General features: G+C 36.8%; 1 protein-coding gene across 5 annotated transcripts in view; it reads right to left on the reverse strand.

The window, feature by feature from the left end:
- Nucleotides 1-6,912: 6,912 nt before the first annotated feature.
- Nucleotides 6,913-24,753, reverse strand: part of USP9X (ubiquitin specific peptidase 9 X-linked) — a 107,359-nt gene continuing 89,518 nt past the window's right edge. For all 5 annotated transcript variants that reach the window (XM_074814526.1, XM_074814522.1, XM_074814523.1 and 2 more), the window contains 11 exons: nucleotides 23,895-24,645; nucleotides 23,260-23,383; nucleotides 21,737-21,962; nucleotides 20,558-20,687; nucleotides 17,079-17,264; nucleotides 15,153-15,373; nucleotides 13,976-14,064; nucleotides 11,286-11,442; nucleotides 10,674-10,886; nucleotides 10,145-10,240; nucleotides 6,913-8,679 (listed from right to left, as the gene is read on the reverse strand). In XM_074814526.1, the coding sequence (XP_074670627.1) occupies nucleotides 8,545-8,679; nucleotides 10,145-10,240; nucleotides 10,674-10,886; nucleotides 11,286-11,442; nucleotides 13,976-14,064; nucleotides 15,153-15,373; nucleotides 17,079-17,264; nucleotides 20,558-20,687; nucleotides 21,737-21,962; nucleotides 23,260-23,383; nucleotides 23,895-24,645 (2,328 nt within the window). In that variant the 3' untranslated portion in view covers nucleotides 6,913-8,544. The remainder of the gene's footprint in view (nucleotides 8,680-10,144; nucleotides 10,241-10,673; nucleotides 10,887-11,285; nucleotides 11,443-13,975; nucleotides 14,065-15,152; nucleotides 15,374-17,078; nucleotides 17,265-20,557; nucleotides 20,688-21,736; nucleotides 21,963-23,259; nucleotides 23,384-23,894; nucleotides 24,646-24,753) is intronic.

The following is a 24,753-nucleotide window of genomic DNA, read 5'->3' on the forward strand; positions in this document are numbered from 1 at the left end:
TAAAGGTCAGAGGAAATCCATCCAGAGAGTTTTTGCAAAAAGAAGAGAGGGAAACAAGCTCCAGCAACAAAATTATAATGCTGTTACACTGAAGTTACCAGGTAAGTGAGTATCAAAATCAAGAGAAATGCTTCGGGCCATATCTTCAGCTAACATAAACCCCACAGGAGCTCAAATTCTAAAATGTCTCAGTGAGTTGGGTGATTGATAAATCATTACATATTCATTGATTATATTAATATAAATTGATAAATCATTACATATTTCACAGTCTCCATAGATGTTAAATTAAAAATTGGCTTTGTCCTGTGGCATTAATGAATCCTCAGAGAGAAATGCGAGAACAGAACACATTTGTGGGAGCTGCTTTATGTTTTTGCCATCTTCAAAAACTTTGTTCTCCCAGTTTATAGCAACCCCCCAGCTGGTAACGATCTATTGGGATACATCCAAAATTTATCTTGCATTATTTCTGCTAACATGTCAATGTCCAGAGAATGCACAGGCACGTCCATTCAGATGGATTACATCAACTGAACAGAACTACAACAAACTCGGGTGTTACCTGCTTCCATTAATGTCTTGTTTAATTGTTTTTTATTTAATGTCAGTACTACATATCCCCAGTAATTTGCCATTGTTTTGTATTTTCATTTACATGTCTTCAAAGTCAGTACCAAGAGCAAACGTAGTAAATCAGAGGTTTCCATTAGCTCTCCATTACACCCACTTCAAATTCATTTTATATGATGGCCCTTGCTCTGGCAGAGCAAAGCAACTGGGTAATGCAACGTTAGGAAACACAGGTAACAGCAGCTATCCAGCAGCCCCCATCGGCTTTTGACAGCCTGGAATGTGGAAGAACACCTGTCCCTGGAATAACCACTTGGGAGTGAGGAGAGGCAAAGCACAGTTACAGAAGCCTTTGGCCCTCAGCAGGCGTGAAGGTGGAGTGAGCCCCAGGAACGGTCCCATCCAGCCAACTCTGCTCCAGCGACTACAGCGCAATCGAGTCGGTCCTTACGTGCTATAATAAGATTCAAAACCAACAGTGAACCTGGCTACCTTCCCCGAATTGAGGACACCCCAGCTTTATTTCCCTGTCTTCACCACAGCAAGTCTCTTTCTTCCATCAACTTTGTTGTACCGTATTTTAATAAATTCAACACAAGAGTCCTCCACTAGCCCATTCTTCAGTTAAGTCCACATTTTATTTATGGTTTGCTGTTGGTACTTCAATCAGATTTATATATACATTATCTAAAACCTACATCAAAATCATGTTGACTGCTCTGAAGACCGAGAGAAGTGACACGATTGAAGTTTTCTTCCACAGCTATATGGTAAGTCTACATTCCCACAGCAGTTTTTTGGTTCAGGTTGCAGAAGCGTTCAGAAAGCCAGTGCCAGGTCTCTCTCAGACTCGGAGTGGGAGGGTTACACAGTTCTCTTTCAGCATTTCAGTCTTACACACAACCATGGTAGCAATCAGAAACATTTCTTCCTAAATGCTTGGGTTGACCTGCAGAATACTGGCTTTTCACATTCTGACATCTCTCCCTTTCCAAACCCTCACCATATCAACATGGCTAGAAACCGATATACCTCCCTGCGGTTGCATTATTTGACCATCAGTTGCGAAAGGATTTTATGCTACTTCACATGGGTAAGGAGGTAGCACAAGACTGAGGAGAAGTGTTTGTGAGTTCACATGGTGCCACCTGAAAAATGCCAGTTCCTTCATTTTGATACATACATACCTACTCTTGGGAGTCATGATTCAAACGATTTCAAACATCCCCGGGGGAGGCAGGGGCTGCCCTGTGCCTGCCCAGCAGACAGCCTGATCAGGTATTTCTGCACCCATATCCGCCTGACCCAGAAGAAGCTGCTGAAGCCACTTACCAGCGTATCTGCTTGCAGTGGCTCGGCAATGGATGTCAAGAGGTAGAAAGTATTAACAGAACAAGCTTGCAAAGCCTCTCGCTCAGCCCACTCCCTGTCTTTATTTGCTCAGAGGATTCAACTCAGTACAGATCTTAGAGAAAAAAAAAAATAGAAAATGCTTTATACACTACTTAATCTTAACTTCCCACTAGAAATCAATTCTTCAGTGCCTGGGGATGCCCGTGGTTCAGAAAAGTTCACACCAGGAGGGCTCACACTTGGCTGCTACCAGTGGTGTGAGCACAGGCAAAGCACGCTCAGCATTTCCAGCTCCCACAGGATTTCACATAGTATGACCTCTCCCTCCTGCAGTGAAATATTTCCATTTCTGCTATTTCACCTGTTCTTAAATCACACAGCAGAACAGGCATTTGTGAGTAGTATTATATCTTGAAGACCTAGTCTTTGTGTTTCTAAGCTTTTGAATTTGTTTCCAGAAGACTTTCTAAGGACTCTAAAGCACCTACCAGATATACAATCAAGTATATTAAGTGTCCAAGTTTTCAATCAGCCTTCTTTTCCAAAGTATATTCCAGCGACACCTACCACTTTCATTCACCTATAGAAACTAACTGTTCAAGATAGAAAATGAAGCAGAGAAGTCCAAAGCCGACCCAAACAAAACCCAGTAAGCTACAAGCTATTTGAATTCAAGACTGCCATCAGTAGCATGAAGCTTTCATATCCCACATAAATTCCGAGAAGATTTAAGAAATGACAAAGCCCACCTGGTCAAGGCCATGGCTGCTGCTACTGCACTGTAAAAGGCTCCAGTTTGGAGAACTAGGCTGCCTGGAAAACATGGTTCTTTTGTAGCAGCTAACAGCAGAACAGCAAGTGTAGGTAGAAAAAGAGATTAAAAAACATCATGGCAAGTGAAGGGATTTGATTCCAAGAAAATACAAAAATATTAAATAGAAAATGATCCTGGCAATCCAGAGTGAGAAAATCAGTAAGAAAGAATCGTAAGAAATGATGGACAGGAATTTAGGAGTGATGGACAAGAACTGAGCAGCATTTCAATAAATAAAGCTACAAAAAAGGCCAATACCTTTATAAGCTGCATCCACAAGAGGTATCATTACAGAAAAGGAATATAACTGCTTGCTTAATGGCTCAGGTGAAACCACACTTGGAAAGCATTCATCCAGTCCTGGTCACTTCACGAAAACAGAAACAGCACATCACGACAATGAAATTGGAAACGTGGGTTAGGGAACTGGCTTAGATAGGAAAAACATACATTTAAAGATTTTGCTCTGGTAAGTGCTAAAGGGGACATAACTGCAAATGCATCGGGAAGCTGCAAACTACACAGCTGACTCTGCTTAGGGCAATATAAACCAAGTTACTGGAATAGCATTAAAAATAAAAAAAAAAACCCAACATTATCAGACATTGCATGTTTTTCTGTCATTAGATTTTGGATGAATTCATAGAACCGGTTTCCTTTTTTCTCCTATTTTCATTATTTACTGTTAGCTCATTGTTAAAAACTATGTTAAAGACATTTGCACGTTATTTTGACCACTGAAGAATGACACTGTCATTTCAGAATTGTGCTGATGCAATTAAGGCTATATTAAATTCTTCCAAGGAAACAGCCTGTAGGTCAGTTCTGTTATCAAAAGTGGCTTTAAGGAATTCTAAAGCTAAAAAATACAGAGTTGGGTATTCAAAATCTGATGAAAAGTTAGCCCTTAATCAGGAGTGGTTTTCGCCTTCAGAAACTGGTTCTCCCGTGCTTGTTTTGATTTAATTGTCTGCAAGTGTAAATAAAGCAAGTAAGAGAGCTGTCTTTTGTGCCACCCACTGACTTATCTGGCTTGACCCCTGCAACACATCACCATCTTCAACTCTTACGGTGCTGAAATCAACAGGACTCAAACAAATTCCGTTGAAATCCACGAATCCACCACAGCTTGCATTGGAATATCAGATTACAGGATGAGGTTCTCAGAATTCAAGTGCTGGAATCTATGTCAACACACTTCTGCGAACAGCCTACCATAACAGACACTGCAGGGGCAGGACTGAACACTTGCTCTTGTAGAAAAAAGGACAAAAGACTGGCTGTTTGACATTCTAAAACAGTTAATCCAAGGGAAATTTTTATACTTGAGAAATAAAAGGACATTTACAGTACGAACCTTAAGAAGTTATAGTGTAAAAAATGACAGTGCTCAGATTGGGTTAAAGCCCTTCTAGTTCAGTAGAGCTGTCTAGTCTGTAATGGCAGGTGTGTAAATTAATGTATTAACATGACAATCCCCAAAGACCAACAGAAAGAACTGTGTAATGAACACCCTGGAACTGTATGGAGGGCATATACAGGGTGTGTTGCTTCTGCTGCAGCTGCACAGTGATCTTTACTGCACTAGCATAGACTCGTTCTAGCCACAAGCCAGAAAGGAAATGCACTGAGCTTTAAAGAGCTGTTTGCTGTCACCTTCCTCAGGAGGCCACTTGCAAGAGGAACAGAAATCACACAGAAGGATGTAGCTGGGTTTCTTTCACCTTGCTGTCTGTTTACTGTAGTACCACTGTGCAGCATGCAGTATTTACAAGACAGTTCCTCCCCCAGAAAGCCTTGTTCCCGCTCTACGTAAAAGGCAGGTTTAGACTTTATTCCAAAGACCTCATGGCTCTGAGAAAAGCAGTATCGAAACATGGAGAGCACAGGAGGTAAGAGAGGGGGAGCCAACATTATTGTTGTCCTGATTACACTGTGCTGGAGCAGGGCCACAAACGGGAAACTCCCACACCTGTCTTAAGAAATGCGAGGTCAGCATCAGCATCTCACCCTCCCAAAAATTAAGGTGTGTCTTTCATCTGAAAGGGAATCTGTTTTCAGTGTGGATTTGCAAGTGTGGACTAACAAAGTTTAACTAAGATATTTAAACATTTAATTGGTTACTCTGCAAATTTCCTAACATGCCACTTCTTCCTCTAATTTATATAGTTTGTCTTTAACTTTCATTTGAAGTTAAATTCATTGCACTGAAAGCCTCACTGCAACGCCTAGTAACTGAAACACATGCCAACAATGTTGAGCCACTTTGCCTTGCCATAGTTTATCAGCCTATTCATTTCTGGCAAAAGACTCGGAGGTAGACAAAATTTTTTGAACAAAAAATGAAGTAAATTGCTACAGCAGCCAACTTTTGCCCATTTTAGCTTTGGAAGAATGGCTGATCTCGTTTTCTTCTGGAACTTAAGAAATATATAGAAAGTTTTGGAACTGTAAGTGCTTCTTCATGATACATATGCTAAAACACACAGCTAGGCACAACAAAGTGGCTGAAAAGGCATAATAGCAATTGCTGTAACACAATTTTCTCATGTCATCTAAAGTAAAATTTCATTCTGAAAAAAAAAAGAAATGTCATTGTGGAATTTCATTTCCTTCTGGTTTGATTTCAGCAAGATACACTAGCTTTAAAAATAGAGAACTTAAATTTTCAGAGCTGGTAGTCAGCAGGGAAAAAAATCTGAAAAATCCCAAGTCAAGCAGAGTCCTTTTCTGCTTGTGCATCACCACAAAATCAGGTTCTACACAGCAAATAAGCTTTGACTGAACCCTGTCCAATCTCATTGTTGTCAACAGGACAACACAGGTGTAGGTGACCAACTCTGACCAAAACTTAGTACATTTACTGATACACAAATAGTAACTGAATTCCTTTTATATATGGCTGTACTGACTTTTTAACACTAACAGTAGCAAGTGTTAAAAGCTTATTTTAGTCACTAAACAACCACAATCCAAATGCACGAGGGAGAAATTCTGCGTAGCAGAGGTTATAGATTTCCCCCTACGTTAAACTACACATTAACCACCATATAACATCACCTATGAATTTTCAATTTCTACATATTTGATGTTACATTGTCAGGAACACGAGCAATTGCTTTACTATTTATTGGCTCATTTTATGGAAGACCAGAGATTCCCTAGTAACTGTTCTAAACAGAAAACAGGACTGAAATTAGTGACGGGGGAATTAAATCTTTAGGCACTTTGAGGACTACTATTTTAAAGTGTGCCATCAACAATGAGGTACTGTGTATCGCCTGAAAATGAACATTGCCAAAATGCTGTGACAGTAACATGCATATGAAACTTTTTGCTTGTACAATATTTGTTAAGCACAATTCAAAACTGTTTTGCCCAGAGTAAAGAAAACATTGCATCTTTTACTGTAGCTATCTGTTTAAAGCAGCAGCTGCAACAAACAATACAGGCTATCCTTCTTCAAAGTCAAAGATGCACAATATTCTCAATTTGCCACCTGAAAAACAACTGCCACGGCAGTCATTCTCAATTCAGGGACAGGGGCACATATGACTGCAGAGAGTCAGGGCCTTAAAGTGTCACAGGTTTGACATGCCTCTACAATCATTGCACTATTAAAACCAAACACATTTGGCAAGGCTGAACTAGCACATTATATATTTTACCTATATAGTAAAAAATACATAATAATCGCCTCTGAGATAGCTTGTTTAACAATTAACTGTTCCAAATAAATATGAACTATTTCAACTTGAGTACTCAGGGTAGAATTTCTGAGTTAAAACCTCCAACAAGCATTCCCAAACAGAGATGGGAACACTTTATCCAAATTTACTAAGTCCAGATAAATTGGTATTACTAAAAAACTATGAAAAAAATCTGAATTAAACTTGAGCACTAGGGAAAACATGGAAGCATAAAAATGATCATTGCTACACAGCGTATTCAAAAATCTTCTGCGTTCCTTCCTTATTATACTAAATGCATAAGAATGCACTTGCGACTGGATTTTCCTTTGTTCATTTCAAAACTACAGACCTTTAATTTGATAAGCAGCTTTGTTTCTATCAACTTATTTGTAAAAAACACCATCAAGCTTGTGCTCATTAAATATATATATGTATATATAAAAACATACAAAAAGTACAAGATAAATCACATTAAGAAACTTTTACAGTGTAATTGTCCTGATTATTTTATTCTTAAGGGCCAAATTTTTTTGTGCACAGAATCTCAATGTGACTGTTGTTCCAGAATTCAGCATAGTGCCACTGCACAGAATTCACCTTTCTGTGCAGTCCATTAAAAAAAAAAAACCAACCCAAAACAACACACACCACAGGACAAAACATTCTTCTTAAATCAAATTCTATTTGTGAATTCAGCAAAATAATTTCTATAAAATAAAACAGCAAAATATTTAAATAGTATAGGGTGGGCTGTATCTGTTTTGCAGGGGTATTTGGTTTTTAGACAGGTTCCAAAAAAATTACACACATTCAAGTTACCAATTTTCATTTAAATACAGTATTTACTGATGCGTTTCTTGAAGTCTTTAAACAAATGTTTATTCTGGAATAGAGATACCTCAGAATTGTATTTGACTAACCAGTAGTTTCTTTTATAATTAAACCCTGCTTCTAATGTTAAGATTTCCTGTATAATGGGTAAAGAGCTAAGACAATTCTTGCTTTCAAGTAGAACTGTGAACGAGCAGAAAACCAGCAAGTTAACTTGGTGCAGTGGCACTCACAAGTACTGTGTGATTTTGTTGACTTCCACTTCACTGGGATGCAGTAGAAGGAAAGTGTTAGAAGTTTATCTAATAAGCTCTACCAAAGAAACAAAACAAGCACACCAAATACAGTCTATTATGCTCCAGGCATCCTGGCATAGCAAATTTTTGCATATTTGTTTTAAATCTTTTAAATTCCTATTACTGAAAACTAAGTGTTCTTTATCCCACCCAGAGACAGAACTGTCAAACATCAGATGTGAGGAACATATGTGAAACTGAAAACCACTTGTTTGTCACATTTTCCCTCCCCATTTTATAGTCTAGGTGTAAGAAGAAAAAGTTCTGAGCAATACAGTTGTCACATTGGGACAACTGCTGTCACTTTTTTTTCCCCCTCATTGGCTACACTAAATTGGTGTGAAGCCATGCTAAATGTTACAGCATAACTATAGCTTCAAAGTGATTAACCTAATACCAGAATGAAAAAGGCAATGAAAAAAGATCTAGAAACAATGTTACATCACCAATTTTCCACATCAACCAAATAATTAAAAGGTTACCAGCCATTACGTTGCTCATAGTAAAATCGACTCCAGTGGCAAAGAATTAACATGAAACTATTTTTGTGGTTGACATGGATAGGCTTTTTCATAGAGGAGTTGATCCGACTGCCATGAGGCAGGCAACACTGGTTGCAGAGCGCAGCAGATATATCAAGAAATTATTTTTTTGTTTTTGTAGATCTGTGAGTCTCATCAAGACAAAAAAAAATGTTTCTTGCTCAAGAATTAACAGTCAAACATTAATATACTATATACACCTTTGCCATTTACACATTAGCATCAGGCCATTTATTACAAAACACTATACACTTTCCACTGCAGGCGGGTTATATATTGACAGCAATTTTCTGCAGATAAGACAGTGAATAGACTCTCCACTCCATGTTGATTAGGAATAGTTTTTCTAGTTTTAAATATTAGCCAGACACAGAGAAAGGTTGGACTGTAAGGCCTGGGTGCACAGTCTTGATGGAGCAAGTTAATTGATTATGTGCATTTCACTAATCTTTTGTCTGAGGCGGGGAAACTTCTTCACTGCCTTCATAATTTTCTTGTGCTCGTTGGCCAGTTCGCTGAGGGTTGTTCATATGATGTGCTGCCGGGCCTGTATATGGCTGTCCATGCACGTGGTTATTCTGTAATAAAACATAAACATTTTAAAGGGACATTAAACTTGTGGGCTGTTTCCTGACTAGTTACTTGCTTTTTTCCCCTTTACATTCAGACTATTGAAAAGTATCCTCAAGCACACTGAACTTCTCGTGTAGTAACATCTGTATAAAGACACATCACAGTTTCTTCATTCCTCTGAATCACATCTTTCACTTACCTTTTTAACTTACGCAGAAGATAAACTTTCAATTTGTAAAGATAAAAGGTTTAGTTGAAATAGTAATCCCAACTTTTGAATAACAAACAGTTACATGCAAAGCAAAAGCAGCAAGAAAAAAAAAGGAGACGAAAAGAGGCTGCCTCTGTGCTGCGGACATTAAACAGTGCACACATTTCATCAACAGATTAAACCAGCTTCAATTTTTTTCCTAAGACAATGGAAAAAGCACACCTGTATTTACGCAGCATACTTTAACTTTTAAGAGGGAAAACTTTAATGTTACAGAACTGAATGAAATCTAGACCAGTAGTTTTCTGCAGATGCTCTGCCTCAATTTAAAGTCATATACACATCTGGCAAATGAAAACATCTCATCTATCTACTGCTTTGCAGAGTTCAGCCAACTGTGGAGAAAGTAGGAGTATGAGGATTGTGTGTGTTAGTGAGAAATGCCATCTCTTGCAAGAAAGTGAACACATCACACGGGTAATGGTGAGGTTACGGTATGTGCCTGAACTCAGGAGCTCAGAAAGGACTGGGAAGATCTGCATGACTTACCAACTGCTCTGCTGAGAACATCAAGTAAGGAAAGCAAGATGGAGGGAAAACGGGTTTGGGCAGGAAAGGAAATTAAATTAGCAGATTTGGAATATATAAAATTAATTGGAACAAAAAATGGCAACTAAGTGGGGGTTCGACTACTTTAGTCAATTCAATAAAAAACCTGGTTACGATTTCTTTCAGATCTGGCTTTCCACTGAAAGGTATTAACAAAGCAGTCATTTGACATGAGAACAGATTTAGATTTTGTATGTACTTAAGATTTAGAGATCAGCATTCACAGCACAAATTATACGTAACAAAGCCATCTGTGTTTTTCTGAAAGCCTTCCAATTACCAAAACTGAAATTCAGGCCTTGAGGCTTGATTTTGTATTTAAAAACAAGAAAGCAACCCACAAAATATTATCAATGTCAACAAAGACGACAGAATCAAATTCAGTATACACTAGACTGTGATGACATCTGTACCCCTGCTCTTTCTATGGATGATTAATCCCTGATCTGATAACATTACAATTCTCACCTGAAACTCTGATGGTGAAACTGTTCCTGGCAAAATGGAGGTACATCTTTATCTTTATTCCTCCAAGTGTGATATTTGACAATAACATGCCTCTGGTTAAATTACTATAATTTAAGTCACCATAAATGCTAAAAAAAGCTAACCTGGAACTCCGAATAAATGGTTCAACTCTGAGCTTTTACCTGTTGATACTGGGAACCAGGTGAATGGGGATACAGTGGAGCATCTTCAGGTGGAGAAGACTCATGTTCATCTGGGGCATCAGGATCGTCTGGTTCCTAAAGTTTGAAAAAGCATTTAATTTACTTAGGTAAAACATATTACAATTATTCTATCCAGAACCAATTCTACATGCAAGTGATTGTTTCAGTCATGCCCGGAAAAAAATTCTACTTCACTCTGTCACCCATAACTTGTACTGTACTACATAAAATTTCCCACCATCCATGTATTATTGGAAAACCAGACCCATTTACAATCTACTTTAAATGGTCAATTTCAGTTCTATACTGCCAATTCTTTAAGTGACAGATGTCCACAGAAACAGTAATAAAAGTGCAAAAATGCACAGGAGTATGTAACTGAAGCCAACAAAAGCAGAGATTTATAAAATGTGTTACCTCTATAATGACCGGAGACTGTTGCTAAGGTTAATTATTTACACAAGCACTTTACTCAAATTTTTTACCAGAAGTCAAATTAATTCTTTACCTCCTCTGGGCAGAGTTCACAAGCTTTTGCAAGAGTCATTCTAGCACTGTGTGATCTCTCTAGGAAGTAGCCATTTGATGTTTCATTGCTTTGTATTGGTGGAGACCAATTATTATAGGTGTATTGGGGATTGCCAGTGTATGGTCTACGCTCAAGCTCGTCTCCAAGCCATTCTACTGCCCAGGTCCATTTTCTCTTCAAATCTCCATTGCTCTGCACATGGAAAATTAACAGTTCAGAATTATTTTCTTCAAAATAGAAATATTTTCAGCTACCAATACATCAGCTATCAGAGAACAGATGACCAACATATACGCTGTTTAAAAGACTCCCTGAAATATTCTTTTTTGCACAAAGAACTTCAAATTTGAAATGAAGTCTGTGGATTTGCAGCTGCATCACAGAATCATGAGTGCAAGTTTAACCAAATTGCTCTCAATCCCATATATTGAAGAGCTGATATAGGAAGGTTCAAATGAGTTGTACTTGGAAGCTGTAATTTCACCAACGTGATGAAAACTGAATAATGGTGGTTTATTTGTGTTTGGGGTTTTTGGGTTTTTTTTTCAGAACTGGAAAAAAAGCAGCAAGAAACAAAATAAAAGGTATCACCTGAAGGATCTGGTAGGCTACAGGACAGTTGCTGAATAAAGCTACCATGCACTTTATACACTGGTAAGCTCTTTTCTGATAATGATTCTTAGAGCGCTGAATGGTGTCAAATAGTCCATCCCTGTCATCCGGGATTCCCTTAAGTGCATTGTGAATCCTACAAAAAAAAGAAAACAAACAAAAAACAACCAAAACCCAATACTTCAAGTGTCAGAATTTCAGTATTTGAATTAAGGCTTCACTTACAATGTAATTATAGAAGGGATAGCTCATATTCTGACTTCTGGGTTTAGTGAAGAGGTTTTTTTTAAATCAGAAAACTAACTTGGACACATCATATATGTAACTTATAATTTTAGCATGCTTGGTAATATTTAAACTCTCTGAATGAGATATATAAACCATGTAAGTATCATTAATTCTAATCACAGCAAACAACTTTAACTGGCTAATTTTTATTACTTGGTTTTAAAATCAACTACATTTACAAAATAGACCTGTTAACCCAATAGGTCCTTACAGAATTGGAACAGTTAATTCTTAATAGCATGGTTACTTACGTTACAGTTATGCTTCTCAAAGATACATTCTTTTAGGTGCAGTTCCTCTGAAGAGTAACGAAGGGTACGTATTTGTGCATGGGGATAAGGGACTTGGGCATTCTCTGGAACTAAGCCCACTTTCTGTGCCTTCTGCTCTCAAAGAAGGGGTAGAGGAATTAATTGCCACCCTGAAACTGTGCAAGGACTGAGAATTGACACACTTTTCGCTTTGAAAACAAAAAGTCAGAAGAGGGCACAGAACCTACACTGACATCTTCAAGAGCTACACCTATTGTAGGAAAAGCAATTGCCCTCCTTCCTTACAGCCCTGGCAACAGTCAGCAAACAGACTCCAGGAAGCTGGCAACCTAGGCTCCATCTGCAAAGTGATGATGAGCTTTACTTCAGCTGATTTAACTTAATGGTACTTGTAACACCATTACCCCAAACTTGGCACTTGAACTTGTCAAATCAAGAGAAATTTATGAGCAGGTCTGATGCTGAAGAACAGCAGCAGCCATCTCATAGCACAAGAATACAAGGAGCACTGAAGGATGCACACTGTCTTGAGATCAGATGATGTTTGTTTTCTAAAAGTTTGAAAATATTACCATTTACTATAGACAGTTATGCTATTTGGGTTTTGGTTTTTTTGTTTTTTTAAAAAAGAGAAGACAAAGATCATTGCAACTGTAATTATCACAGCAAAACCAAGACAGGACAGAGACCAGTACTTCAAGCTACTGCCAGAAGGTGCTGCAAGAAACCAGAGGATGACTGCAGCTGGACACTTAGTACCCCTCTGCTGAAGCCTAACACAATTCCAACAAACACCACTATTCCTGACACTGCAATCTTGAACATGAAGTGGTGTACATCTCCAAGTACAGTGAAAGCAATTCTACAACATTCAACCTCCTTCACAGCCCAATATTTCAAACACAGCACTATCCCAAACAACCACTTCCATGATTTCTCATCTGCGTTTCCACCCTAAAATATATTCTTTTACTTCACGTCTACCACAGTATGCCCATCCTCCAGCATTCTGCGGACTGAGAAGACATCTTATGGAAGTATTTGCTTATCAGGAAGAAAATACAAACAAACTGCATTATATATGCATCACATATGTATGCAAAACCAAAAACCCAATGTATAAAGGATATTCTTATGCTTTACTTAAGCTGTAATTCCTATTAAAAAAAATGAAGAAATCCCTCCAACTCAAGTCGTCATGTTTTGGAGTGTGGTTAAGCCAGACCACCATCTCCTCTTACAATATCTCCTAAAGTAAGGCTAGACAACTGATAAAATCCGAAGAGCGCAGGCTATTTCTACAGGTTAAGTACACGAGTTCACTCCAATACCCATACTGCACACAGCAAGTGTGCTCTTACTCAAAGTATTTTTAATGTTGTTCGAGACATGGTTGCAAATGATTTAGTACATCCAGTACTACCTACAGTCACTTACTATGAAACAGCAACATTTTGAAATATTGAGAGGTAGCATGCTGACGACATATTTTGTGTTACCTCACCTATTACTACTACATAAAATTTCTGAAAAATTGACTATTCTTGCAAATAGTCAGTATTTGCAATAATTACATGTTTTTAATCTCCACTTTCAAAAGCCTTATTCTGTAGACATATAAAAATTAGGTTTGAAACTGGATATTTAATATATTGAAGTTAAAATTATCTTGAAATGCGATCACACTTTTCTCCCAAGTTCACACTTTATGCATGTCTTGGTATCACGACTACAACTGACATGCTTCTTGGAAACACCTCATTCAACAGAGTCCAATGATAGCCTGGTCTTACTAAGAATCAATCTAAGCACCTTACAGTAAATACCAAAAAGTTTAGCCTAAATGTCACATTCTCTTGTATGCAAAAAATCTTGGGTTTACAGGACTAAGTAGCAAATTTCTCAATGGTAAGGGAAGTCAAGGTGAAAAATTGTAGATTTATCTCAAAAACTGAGATAGAAGTGGGAAAAAAATGCTTTATTCCTGTATTTTGATTTAATATATATTTAAAGCAAACCTCATGAAAGGATTAGCAATAGAACCCCTGGGAAAACAAGCTGTAAAAAACATAATAATCCTGAATTATAAAAAGATAGGTAAATACTAACCTGTGAGTTTGCCAAGAGTCCTCAATTAATAGGATTTGCAGAAGCAGATCCAAATAAGGTCGAAGCTCGTATGTATATGAATATGCAACCTTAAAAAGTTAAAATGCAGAGAACATAAGAAAGTATTCCTTGAAGCATGCAGATTACATAGTGCAATAGAAGAACACAATTGATTTGAAGTGACATCTACTGTCATTTAAAGGATATTTCAAGATACAATGCACAGGTTTTTTTTTAAAAAAATGTTGATTGTGCTGGGGTTTTCTGGGGGTTGTGGTTTCACGGGTTTTTGTTTTGTTTATATAGTAGATTTTGTAAAGGACAAAACATTTCCTCACGAGTTTCTAACACAACTGATCTGAAGCCCCAAGCATGAGATGCTGAAGAGCTACCTTGAAAAAATACCTTTAGAAAAGTAAAATTAGAAAATGGTATTTTTCACTGATACTGCTACTTTTAGACAGTACATTCAAAGCTCATCTTCAAAGGTTATCCTAAAATGTAAAATACATGGCTAACAAAGTATCAGTAAAGTGATTTTTATTATGATTCTTTCAAGGGCCAAACAAAAGGACATAGAAAAAAGTGATGCTTACACGGAAAAAAAAAAAGGGGGGTGACTATAAAGATGAGCTAACAGAAGTAAAAAAAAAAATTTTTTTGAATGCAAAAGAGTGACTATCCTTACAGAGATTAGAAAGGAAAAACAAGACAGTCCCAAAGAACCTTTCATGAGTCTGAAGCCAAGTACGTTCTGCAGACTTGTCTAAAAGAACCTTAGGAACACGCTCAAAATACATACAAGGGAGATCTTAGAAAACGAATCTAACTTCCATGCAGTGTAAGCAGTTCTTTTATGGATAACAATAGAAAAGCTTTAGGAAATGCTCTTGCAATACATAAAGACCACCTCAGTCTACTTACTTTCATTCTTAACACAGCATTCCCAACTCACGAAAGGTCGACTACGTTGCTAAACTCACAAAATGACTTCTTGTAGTACTCTAACATTATGTATAGACCTAAGTGTAAATACTGACAAAGGATGCCATCTTAAGGCAAGTTTATCTATCAAGCACCTGTTCAGTATTTAATACAACATTCCTATACATAAATACAGAATCTTGCATCATAAACATTCATATTCCTGCCCTTCTCCTAAGGTTTTTATTTTTACCTGCCAAAGAAGTTCACTGAGGACAGTGGAAGAGAACTGAGGATTCTCCCAACAGCAGAAACGAAGCAACTTGATGGTCTCTTCAGAGTTGCTGCAATCTTCAATAATTTTCTTCACATAACTAGTTCTCACAAACAAAATGTCTGCTACGTTCTGCTGAAGTGCCATTATAGGTTGAGATAAATTAGGATCGCCATAAGGGTTGGCAAGTGGGGGATTACCTAGAACAAACAGTTATTACAGATGAAAAGGTAGTGAAGTACTTTCAGTGCAGACACAACAATATATACTGGTGTAACTCATCAAAAAACAACAGATGGAGAAAAAACTCAACCCCTCCCTAACAGTTGATTTTCTCTGAAAAATACTATGGTATGAAATAACTAAATTTTCTGATTGTGAAGCTTGACACTTGCTGCCTTAGAGAGCTACTTCTCCCTCTCAGATAAGATTATGCAGTGACAATCAGAACAGCTGGAGACATGTTCATATGCAAGAGGAGAAATTACTAAGAGTTTCCTCAGTGAAATCCTCTTATCTCCTGAATTTATCTGCTTCACTACTTGTGTAACACAGCCCAAATCTATCGTATTTCAGGACACAAGGTCTATTTACTTCACTAGGCAATGGGAAAGGGTTCAGAGGAATATCTATGTCAGAACAGTCCTGCCTGAGACTCTAGAGTGTAGAGAGAAGTAATACACTCTTGAAAGAATAAAAATTAATGTATCTTATTTAGTAAGCTTCATTTTGTGTAAGGAAAGACTGTTGATTTGTTCCTGGTATTTCTAAATTTAGCGGTGTTTTGAAATAATGTTTGAAGATGCCCTGAAGTCCAAGGGAGAACTTTTCTAGCTTAATATGCTAAAGCAAAAAATAACGTTACTCTGCAAATAGTAATCGTAATTGGTAGTCAGAGTAATGTACATACAAAGTAATTTTTTTTAGTACAACATTATGAATACAGTGAATATACAATTATTTTTCTTAGGTAGAATATATGTTCAGTGTAAGTCTCAAATAATGCACTGAAAACAAAACCAAATCAGAATTGCCAAATGGTTTTGAAGCTTATTATAGCACAGTAAAATTTTCAGTTCATTAATCTTCCTATAGCACATTCTAGCCTATTGACTTTATAGCCTGACACATCAAGCTGTAATGAGTTTGCCATTAAATAGCTTCGCTACAAATTCCTAATTAGGTTTTCTAAAATATGCTTAATAGAACATGTACATATACAAGCTATAAAGTCAACATAACCCAATATTCTGTCACCATTTCTCAAAAATAACTGCACTCTATTCAACTACTGGAGATATTAATGATTTACACTGTGGCTGACCAATTTCTAGCAGATTCTTTATCTTTTATAAATTAAAGTCCTGGCTTCTGTTTGTCATCTTGACTGTGAACAAGCACCAAATAATTTCCAAGAGCTATCTAACACAGTGCAAGGTCTCTTTACTGATAAGCAGTATTAGCTATTTCAGAGCCTGCTATAGTATTTTTCCTGTACAGATTACTTTTGTACTGATAACATGAAAGTAATCTATTATTTTATTGTCTACTCAGAATCAAAAGATCTTTATGCAACCCTTTACAACGAGCTTAAACTATTCTAAAATCATTACCATTCTGTAATCAACATACTACTACTTTTCTACTCAGTTGTCTTCCTGTATCTTTAAGGAGTAAGCCAAGAAGCATAAAATACGGAACAGACGGAAAGGTCTTGTGCTTTTTAGTATAGCAAATCAGTTTTGTTTACAACAAAGATTTCTGTCTTTAAACAAAAGGAGTTGCTAAACATAGAAAGCAAACACTTTTCCAGCTAATACATTTTACACATAATAGCTAAATATGCACAAGAGACATTTACCGATATATTCAATTAATTAAAGGAAAACTTAAAATTCATTATACCATTGATAGAAGACTGCATCCGTGATGACACATTGCAACAACGGATCAGTTGTGATACAACAGTGTATAGCTTCCCCAGTTCAGCATACTGGTATTTAATTGGAGGACCTGGACCTTCATCCAGAGCCACAAGCATGAAGGTTGCAGGAACATTTAGTTTCAGAAGTTGTGTCTTCTCTGCTACACCTTTACAGGGGGAGAAAAATAAAAAAGATACATCTTGTTTCTGGCACTGACAACACTATTTTTTTTTGTAAAAAGAAAAGTAACTACTGTTTACACGATTCTTAACTTTTCAGTTGCTGGGTTTTATTATAACCATCACTTTTGATTATTTTTTCACTCAAAGCATATCAGTAACAATGCACAAGAAAATTATGCTCAGCTGAAAAAAACCATTGAAGAAGAGTTGTAAATTACTACAATTTCTTAACAGTGCTCATTAGGACTTAACTAAGTAACTAGCATCTGTGTTAATAGCAAAGTCTGAGAAATCTTTTGGACAAAGAATTAATCTTGTTATTGTGAGGCCCAGGATAGGATGAACACCTCCCACAGGGTATTTTGTTATTTTTCCATCACGTCCTAAACACATCAATTACAAATCTAAGACATTTCCAACTGTACCATACTATGCAGTAAGTGCAAATAAGTGTGACAAAATCAATTTAAGAAAAAACAAAAACCGAGAAAAACTCCAAAACTAACCAAAAACCCAACCAATCAACCAATCCAAACATACAGCTATTTTCACTGCAAGAATACCTTGCACACACTACACAAATACTTAGCAGTAAATTCGGTATGTCCCTTCTATCTTGTATTCTGTTTCTCAATTTAGTTAGAAGTCCTGATTTTTCATACATTTCCAAGTTTTTCTTATTCTGAAATACAACTGGACCTCACCTACCATTTTTCTGATAAGGAGGAATCCAGATAGCACCTTATTAGAGCTCTTTTATAGTATCTTTTTGATTAGGTTAGTTTTGTAGTTACATCCTTTGTAAAACTAATCTCTCACTTCCTTCAACGTGAACAATGTATTATTTGATTTCTCAAAGTGTCAGACAATTTAATCTTTTTCACAGAACCTGGGGTGCTGCAGGAATGACGTATTGTGGCTTTTGCTGAATAAATACTTTACATCCACACAGAAGCCTTCAGTTAACAGTAGCGAGACAAGCACAACTGCTTAATATTTCTATGTTTATCTTTGCAGGGTAGATTGTGATAACCATCAGAACCAAAATAAAATTTAGTTATGCTTTCCCATCTGGCTTCCGAGTGCTTTCCTAGTCAAGAGGCTTCAATTGCACTGTCTGACTATGTAAATATAGTAAAGAAGAAAAGGTAACTTAGAGCAGATGAACTGCATCTCCCTTCTCCGTAATAACATTAAGTCCACGCTGGGGTCATGACAGAACCCTGCCTGACAGAGAATGTTTTGGTAGACAAAATTATTTGAAAGCAATATACATATAGGTGAAATTAACTTAACACAATTGCCTTGATTAATTTTACAGATAGGAAATTAAATTCCTTTAAAATTGTCTACCCACATGAGCGAGCTTCCAGAACTCTGTGTGTGTGTGTGAATTCTATGTGGAAATACTGAAATAACTCCATTTGGACTGATAAACCTGCTTAACACTTTAGCCACAAAGTAATCTAACAGAAACTCCCATTTGTAACTTGCCTGCATGAGCCAATAACCAGCAATGGCTGAGCTGCTCAGTATTACGGGCATTTTGTAACATTTCCAAGGGAACTGGATCTCCTAGCTTCATACTACTTTATATAAAAGGATGAAAATACCTTGTATTAGAGAAGAGGCAGAGTGTAATAGCCTACCACTACATAAGAATATCATATCTTGTTTAGAACTTGCTGTAAAGGAAGATGCTTTTTTACTTAGGCTACCACATGTGAAAGAAACAGACCCCCGACAGAAGACCCTAACAACTGGCATATGTAAGAATGTAGAGCTCTGTGACAATTCACAAGATAGGAACCTGTGACTACCCTGATCAACCTGAAAGTGCAGAAACAATCCTTTATTCGTTTGACTTGTACTTTATTACTCATAATTGCTCTTCCTTGGGGCAAATATATAAAGCAGCAATGGATTAACCCACCTGAGAAACTGCTTATTCAATCAATCATCAATTGATTTTCAGCATGCTGGTAATGCTAAGAGAAAGCATTACAGCTGTTCGTTTGAATGTGAAAAGGACTGATCTTGGTTTAACTGCAAAAATTATTTTTGTTTGGAATGATTACTTCAGACACTATTAGTATTATTTTATTCTATTCTTAGTATATAGGATAGTGACTTTCTATGCAAAGAACCTACACAATCCAGAATTTAATATAAGTTTTTGTATCCTTCTAAATCTATACTTAGTTCAATTTTCATAATGCTGGATACAATTAAGATCCTGAAGAAAAATGGCTGATGCTGGAAGTACTGCAGCCAGTATTTCATGTCCATCACCACAAAACTGATAACCACCTCATCTCAGTTGTATTATAGCATGTGTATAATGGGTATTAAGTGTAGCACCTGCATATACAGGTAGTCCTACTAGTCTTGCATTCAAAGATACTGGAAATAAATATTCATTTGTGATCATACTCAATCTCTAATTTAATTTTTCATCAGAAAATTTAGGACTCAGTCTTTATGAGAAGAGTCACTCTCAAGCTTGGGAGAACTTTACTTAAGCCTTCCTACATTGCAAAAACACTGGCTTTTCTTTCCTGTTTATCCTGGAGGAACTACAATATCTGAAAAATTTATAGTGGAATTTCCCTATTCTTGCATTCTTTTACTTTGTATGATGTCTATGGTGAAACCATTCTGACAAGCAATGATGTCTAAGAACATATACAGATTGAGCTACTTCTTCAGCCTCCCAAAGAGTCTTTAAAGGGAAGATATATACAGAATCAGTGTTTTGCATTCATAGCTATGAATTTCAATGGTGAACTAAAGAAATTAATATTGAAATGGCACAGTTGAAGTGTATAGACAAAGCATGACCATCTGTACTGACATTTCCATAAAGGAGAATAAGGCATCTCTCTTTTTTGAACTTTTATCTTACTCAACTTCTTCAGGCTCAAACCAGTTGAGAATCCCACTGGCTTCTTGGGTCTCATGACCTCCCTGCAAATAAGCCCTGAACAAAGAATCATCTCTCTTGCCATTTTTTCACCCCCACACCCTCTTGGAAGGACAGAGTCTTATTGCTCCAAGCTTCTTGTGTTAATTTCCAAAGATGGCCTGAAAAGTAAAGCCCCGAACTCCAAACTGGAGGAACACAGATGCTCTAGAGGGCATTTATATAACATGTGATGACAACAATCTCCCTGAGGCTAAAAAACTGGATTCTCCTGCTGTTACCTGTATAACCGGATCATTAATAAAAACTTGTATATTACAGCGTCATCACTAAAAGTGTGTGTAATTTGCTTACCTAGATTGGCATACATCACAAACAGATTGAAATACTGCTGCAAATGGCGCCCATGTTCAGATACTTCCCTTCTTAGAAGATTTAGTACCGCTCTCAGTAAGTGATCACTTAAACTTAAGTTATCATAAGCCTACAAAAAAAAAGTTTTAATATTAGTGATTGAACCTATCAAATCTTTATTTAGTTTATACTTTCTACTATGGCAGAAAAGAGAATTGTTAAAAGGTATGGGATTCATACAAGCTCCAAAATACTAGCAGTTAGTCTTCTGTATCTCAAAGACAGACAGACATACAGGGCATAAGACTCCCATCACTAAATACCATGTAAGCCCAAGAAATTATGCAAGTATAGAAGCTTTTAATTGTGTTTTTTCTCCAGTAACAGCTAGGCTTAAATACTCAGAAAAGCACATGCAGTTGCACTGTGAATTTCATATACTAGGACAGACAACCAAATCACCACTACAGGTGTATCTCAAATACCTCATGAAACAAAACACTGTCAAAGCATATGTAATTTAATACAAATTCTTTTGCTGGATACAGTAGTAAAAACATCCTGAGAAGGTAAGTGGAACAATATAAAGTGTTTTGCTGTAGGCATGAAAAACATGACAAAGCTCAAAAAGGCTGATCATCTAAATTTTAATACAGTCCAAACACAAACACCGTTATGACAAGTATTACATTAAGATTTTGGCTTTTTTTTTTTGTCAGTTCTAGTTGTATAGAATCACTGTCTACTCCTATGCAGAGTTAAAGTTTTTTACAATTTCAATGTTGCAGGATACAGGGGAAGAAAACTTGGGGAACTCCTGTGTGTTTTCATGGGTTTTGTTTGTGTCTTTTTGGTTGGTTGGTTTTTTAAATTCTAAATGAAAAACAAGGGTTGACTCCCCTACACTTTTTTATAAGCCACTACTTTTATTTTGCAGATTTCACACTCAAAGTTCTCACCACTCAGTCTTCAGAGATTTACAAATGAGGGGAAACTGAACCCCTGACAGCAACTCTCACACAAACTGTTTGAGTTACATCATCTTACGTACTGAAAAATGGACTGTACAGCTTTCCTGTTAACACTGATGCATCTACTCCACAATTTACTTTACATTAAATGCTTATAACAAAGAAGTAAGAATACGTTTCAAAAGGTTTTCATTAGAAAATGAAATACCTGACTGGAAGGTCCAGGAGAGGCAAAAGGTGAAGGACATGGTCCGTCTTGCAATGAAAAATGTGCAATAAATACTATAAGTTTTGCAAATGCACCCCTCACTTCTGCACTAGGGCATTCCAAAAGATATTCCGAGAAGCGGTTTGAAACATTAAAAAGGACATTGTGTGCAAACCAAAAGCGTACATTCTTGCTGTGACGAAGAAGGATGCATAATGCATCATACCTGAAATAGAAGATCACACAACTGAGAGATTATGACCAAATGTAGATATTAATGAATTTTTGCAGATGTATTCTTCTGCAGAATTTGAAGAAAACACATGTTAAAGGTGATCCACAAACATTTTTGCTCACACAGATAAACTGTAGCCCCTACAGAGATACTCTGTTACTAGCAATCACAAATTAAAAAGATATTTCAATTAAAAAAACATTTAACTGTAGCATTTTACTACTATCACCCAGAAAAACTAAGACAGGATTACATCCCCTAACTCCCAAACTACTACACAAAGCAGGTCCTAAATTAGCAGCCATCATTCCCTCTGAACTGGAACTGGGGGAGAGGGTGAGCAGCAGAAAACATGAGGTGCATTTCATGAGCTCTATGTAAGACAGGTAACTAAATATGTAACCCAGCAGGTATTTATATTCTCATTTACAGATCTAAAAAAAACACCCCAAAAACCAAAAAAAGAACATCCAAAGAGTAAAATATTTGTTCCAGAGAGGGTCTTGTGTGACTATGTCCTCCTTCCTACAGCAGTATTTGAGCTCCTCTTGATCTCTTAAAATAACATGAGCAACTTAGCTACTCTGCAAGTTGCTATTAGAAATAAAACTTGAGGTGTGTTTTTTCCATATATTACACAACTACTTACTAGTAAGCTGGTAAACTACTGGTCATCATGAATACTAGATTTTCTCTCTAGTTCTAGTGGTAGTAAATTACACTCCTCTCCCCAATACAGAATAAACTAGTTTAAAGACTAAAATGCTGTGGTGCTAAGAATAAGATTGTACAGTTTGTTATACTACAGATCTGAATTACGGGTCCTTCAGCAACGTACATAAAGCAGTCTGCTAGTAAGAGTCTAAAAGACTATATACATGTTTCAGAAATGGAGTAAAATATATGCTGCAAAAATGGGTTGAAAAGAACTTTGTTTAAAACTACTCAAACCATGAACAAACCATTCTGGATTAGAATACATAACCTAATTAGTTTTGTGCGATAGATTCTACTCCTTTTTAAAAGGCAGACAAAAGATAGATTTAAGCTGTTTGAAAATTAACTTTGAAGCTGTTCAGCTCAGCAGCTTATTTTAAGGCTCAGTTTCTTCCCAGTATCTTCTGTTCAAATTTTCCCCCCTTTTCATGTGCACCATGACCACGTATTTGGGGGAGAGGGGAAAATGGGACCGGCCACTAACACCTTTTTTTGTCATATGTATATAACTGGGATCTTTTAACAGACATCAAACTTCCAAAACTGTAATTGTTGTTAAAAGACAAGATACCAATCACTAGCAGGGCCACGGACTATTTTCTTTGTATGAAATCCTGTGGTGAAGAGAAATCTAGCAGCAAGCTGAATACTAATCATAGTTATTTCTTCTGCTTCAGGCAACAGATGATCTTGTCCTAAAGAAAAATCAAAATACTCACATGTAGACAAAGTAAAAACAATTTAGTTTTAATAATTTAACTGATTCCAGATCACTGTTTTGTCTGACATTGTGTTCCAATTTTAACAAGAAACTTGATCAAAACAGCCTCTAGCTTCTATAATGTATCATTCAAAAATGTAAGCTTTAGGACAGTCACTCGGAGACTAGCATGGCTGATTTTAGAAACTCAGCATATCACCTTTGAGAACTGTCTTCAGGACAGCCCACAAACTTAAGTATTTTAACATGACTTAGTATAATAAGCTGAATAATAGTTGATAGTTCAAAGTATTTTTTGCTAAATATTCTGGCATGTTATCACTGATGAACAACTCAGCAACAGATGTTTAACTGGAGAAGTCGAGAAAGACAGAGTATGGAAAGCAGAATGCACAAAATATTCACTGGCTAGCCAAATTTTTGACACCACAAATCAAAACTTCTTGCAAGAAATTAATCCATAATTATTGCACTAACATACTAACCTGGAGGAGGATTTAAGTAGACACTATTACAAGTAAGCAACTTCTTTATGAACTGGAAATATTCTAGGCTGTACTGCATACGATTATGCATGAACTGCACGTTCTGCTTCCGTACACTTCGTTCAATGGCTGATGGCATTTTAATCTGATGAGGTTTAGTGGTGATAGCGAGTTCTGAAATATATTTTATTAGTTCATTGTCTTTGTCTATTGTGTCCATACGTTCATAAAAAAGAATATAAGCATTCCACCACCTCTTCTGGCGTCTGTAGGACATACGCTTCATCATGTGATCAAACACTTCTCCCATGTATTCTCCACCAAAACACTGATTTTTCATTTCTTCATCATCATCCATTTTACACTCTGTCACATCTCCATCATCAAATTTATACCACCGATTCTTCTCACCATCTCCACCATTCCTCTGGATAATATAAGAGTAATAATGTCCACCACTGGCTTGCCCACTGTGTACAAGTACACCAACAAGCCTGTATTTCGTGCTCCCAGAGTGTTCATTTTCAGACTGTTCATTTTGTATTATCTGATTTTCAGGATTTACATCATCTCCTTCCAATTTAGCTACACCTGCCACCGTGTAAGGCTCCATGTCCAGCTCTCGTGGAAATTCAAAATAATCGTTGAACTTGATTGCACATTCCCTTTCCCAGTCATAATCAAATCTTTTCAACTGGATTGCAAGAACTGGAGGCAACTTCTTTATCAACAAGCGTTTCACTGTATCAACCTAAAAAAGGACATGAACAGTTATTAGTTCTTAAGTTTCAATTCACATAATCTTACAACCAAATTCAGTAATTAAAGGATAACTTTTTTCCCTGACCATGAACTAAGA

Source organism: Strix aluco, chromosome 2 (genome assembly GCF_031877795.1).
Source record: "Strix aluco isolate bStrAlu1 chromosome 2, bStrAlu1.hap1, whole genome shotgun sequence".
Taxonomy (NCBI): Eukaryota; Metazoa; Chordata; class Aves; order Strigiformes; family Strigidae; genus Strix; species Strix aluco.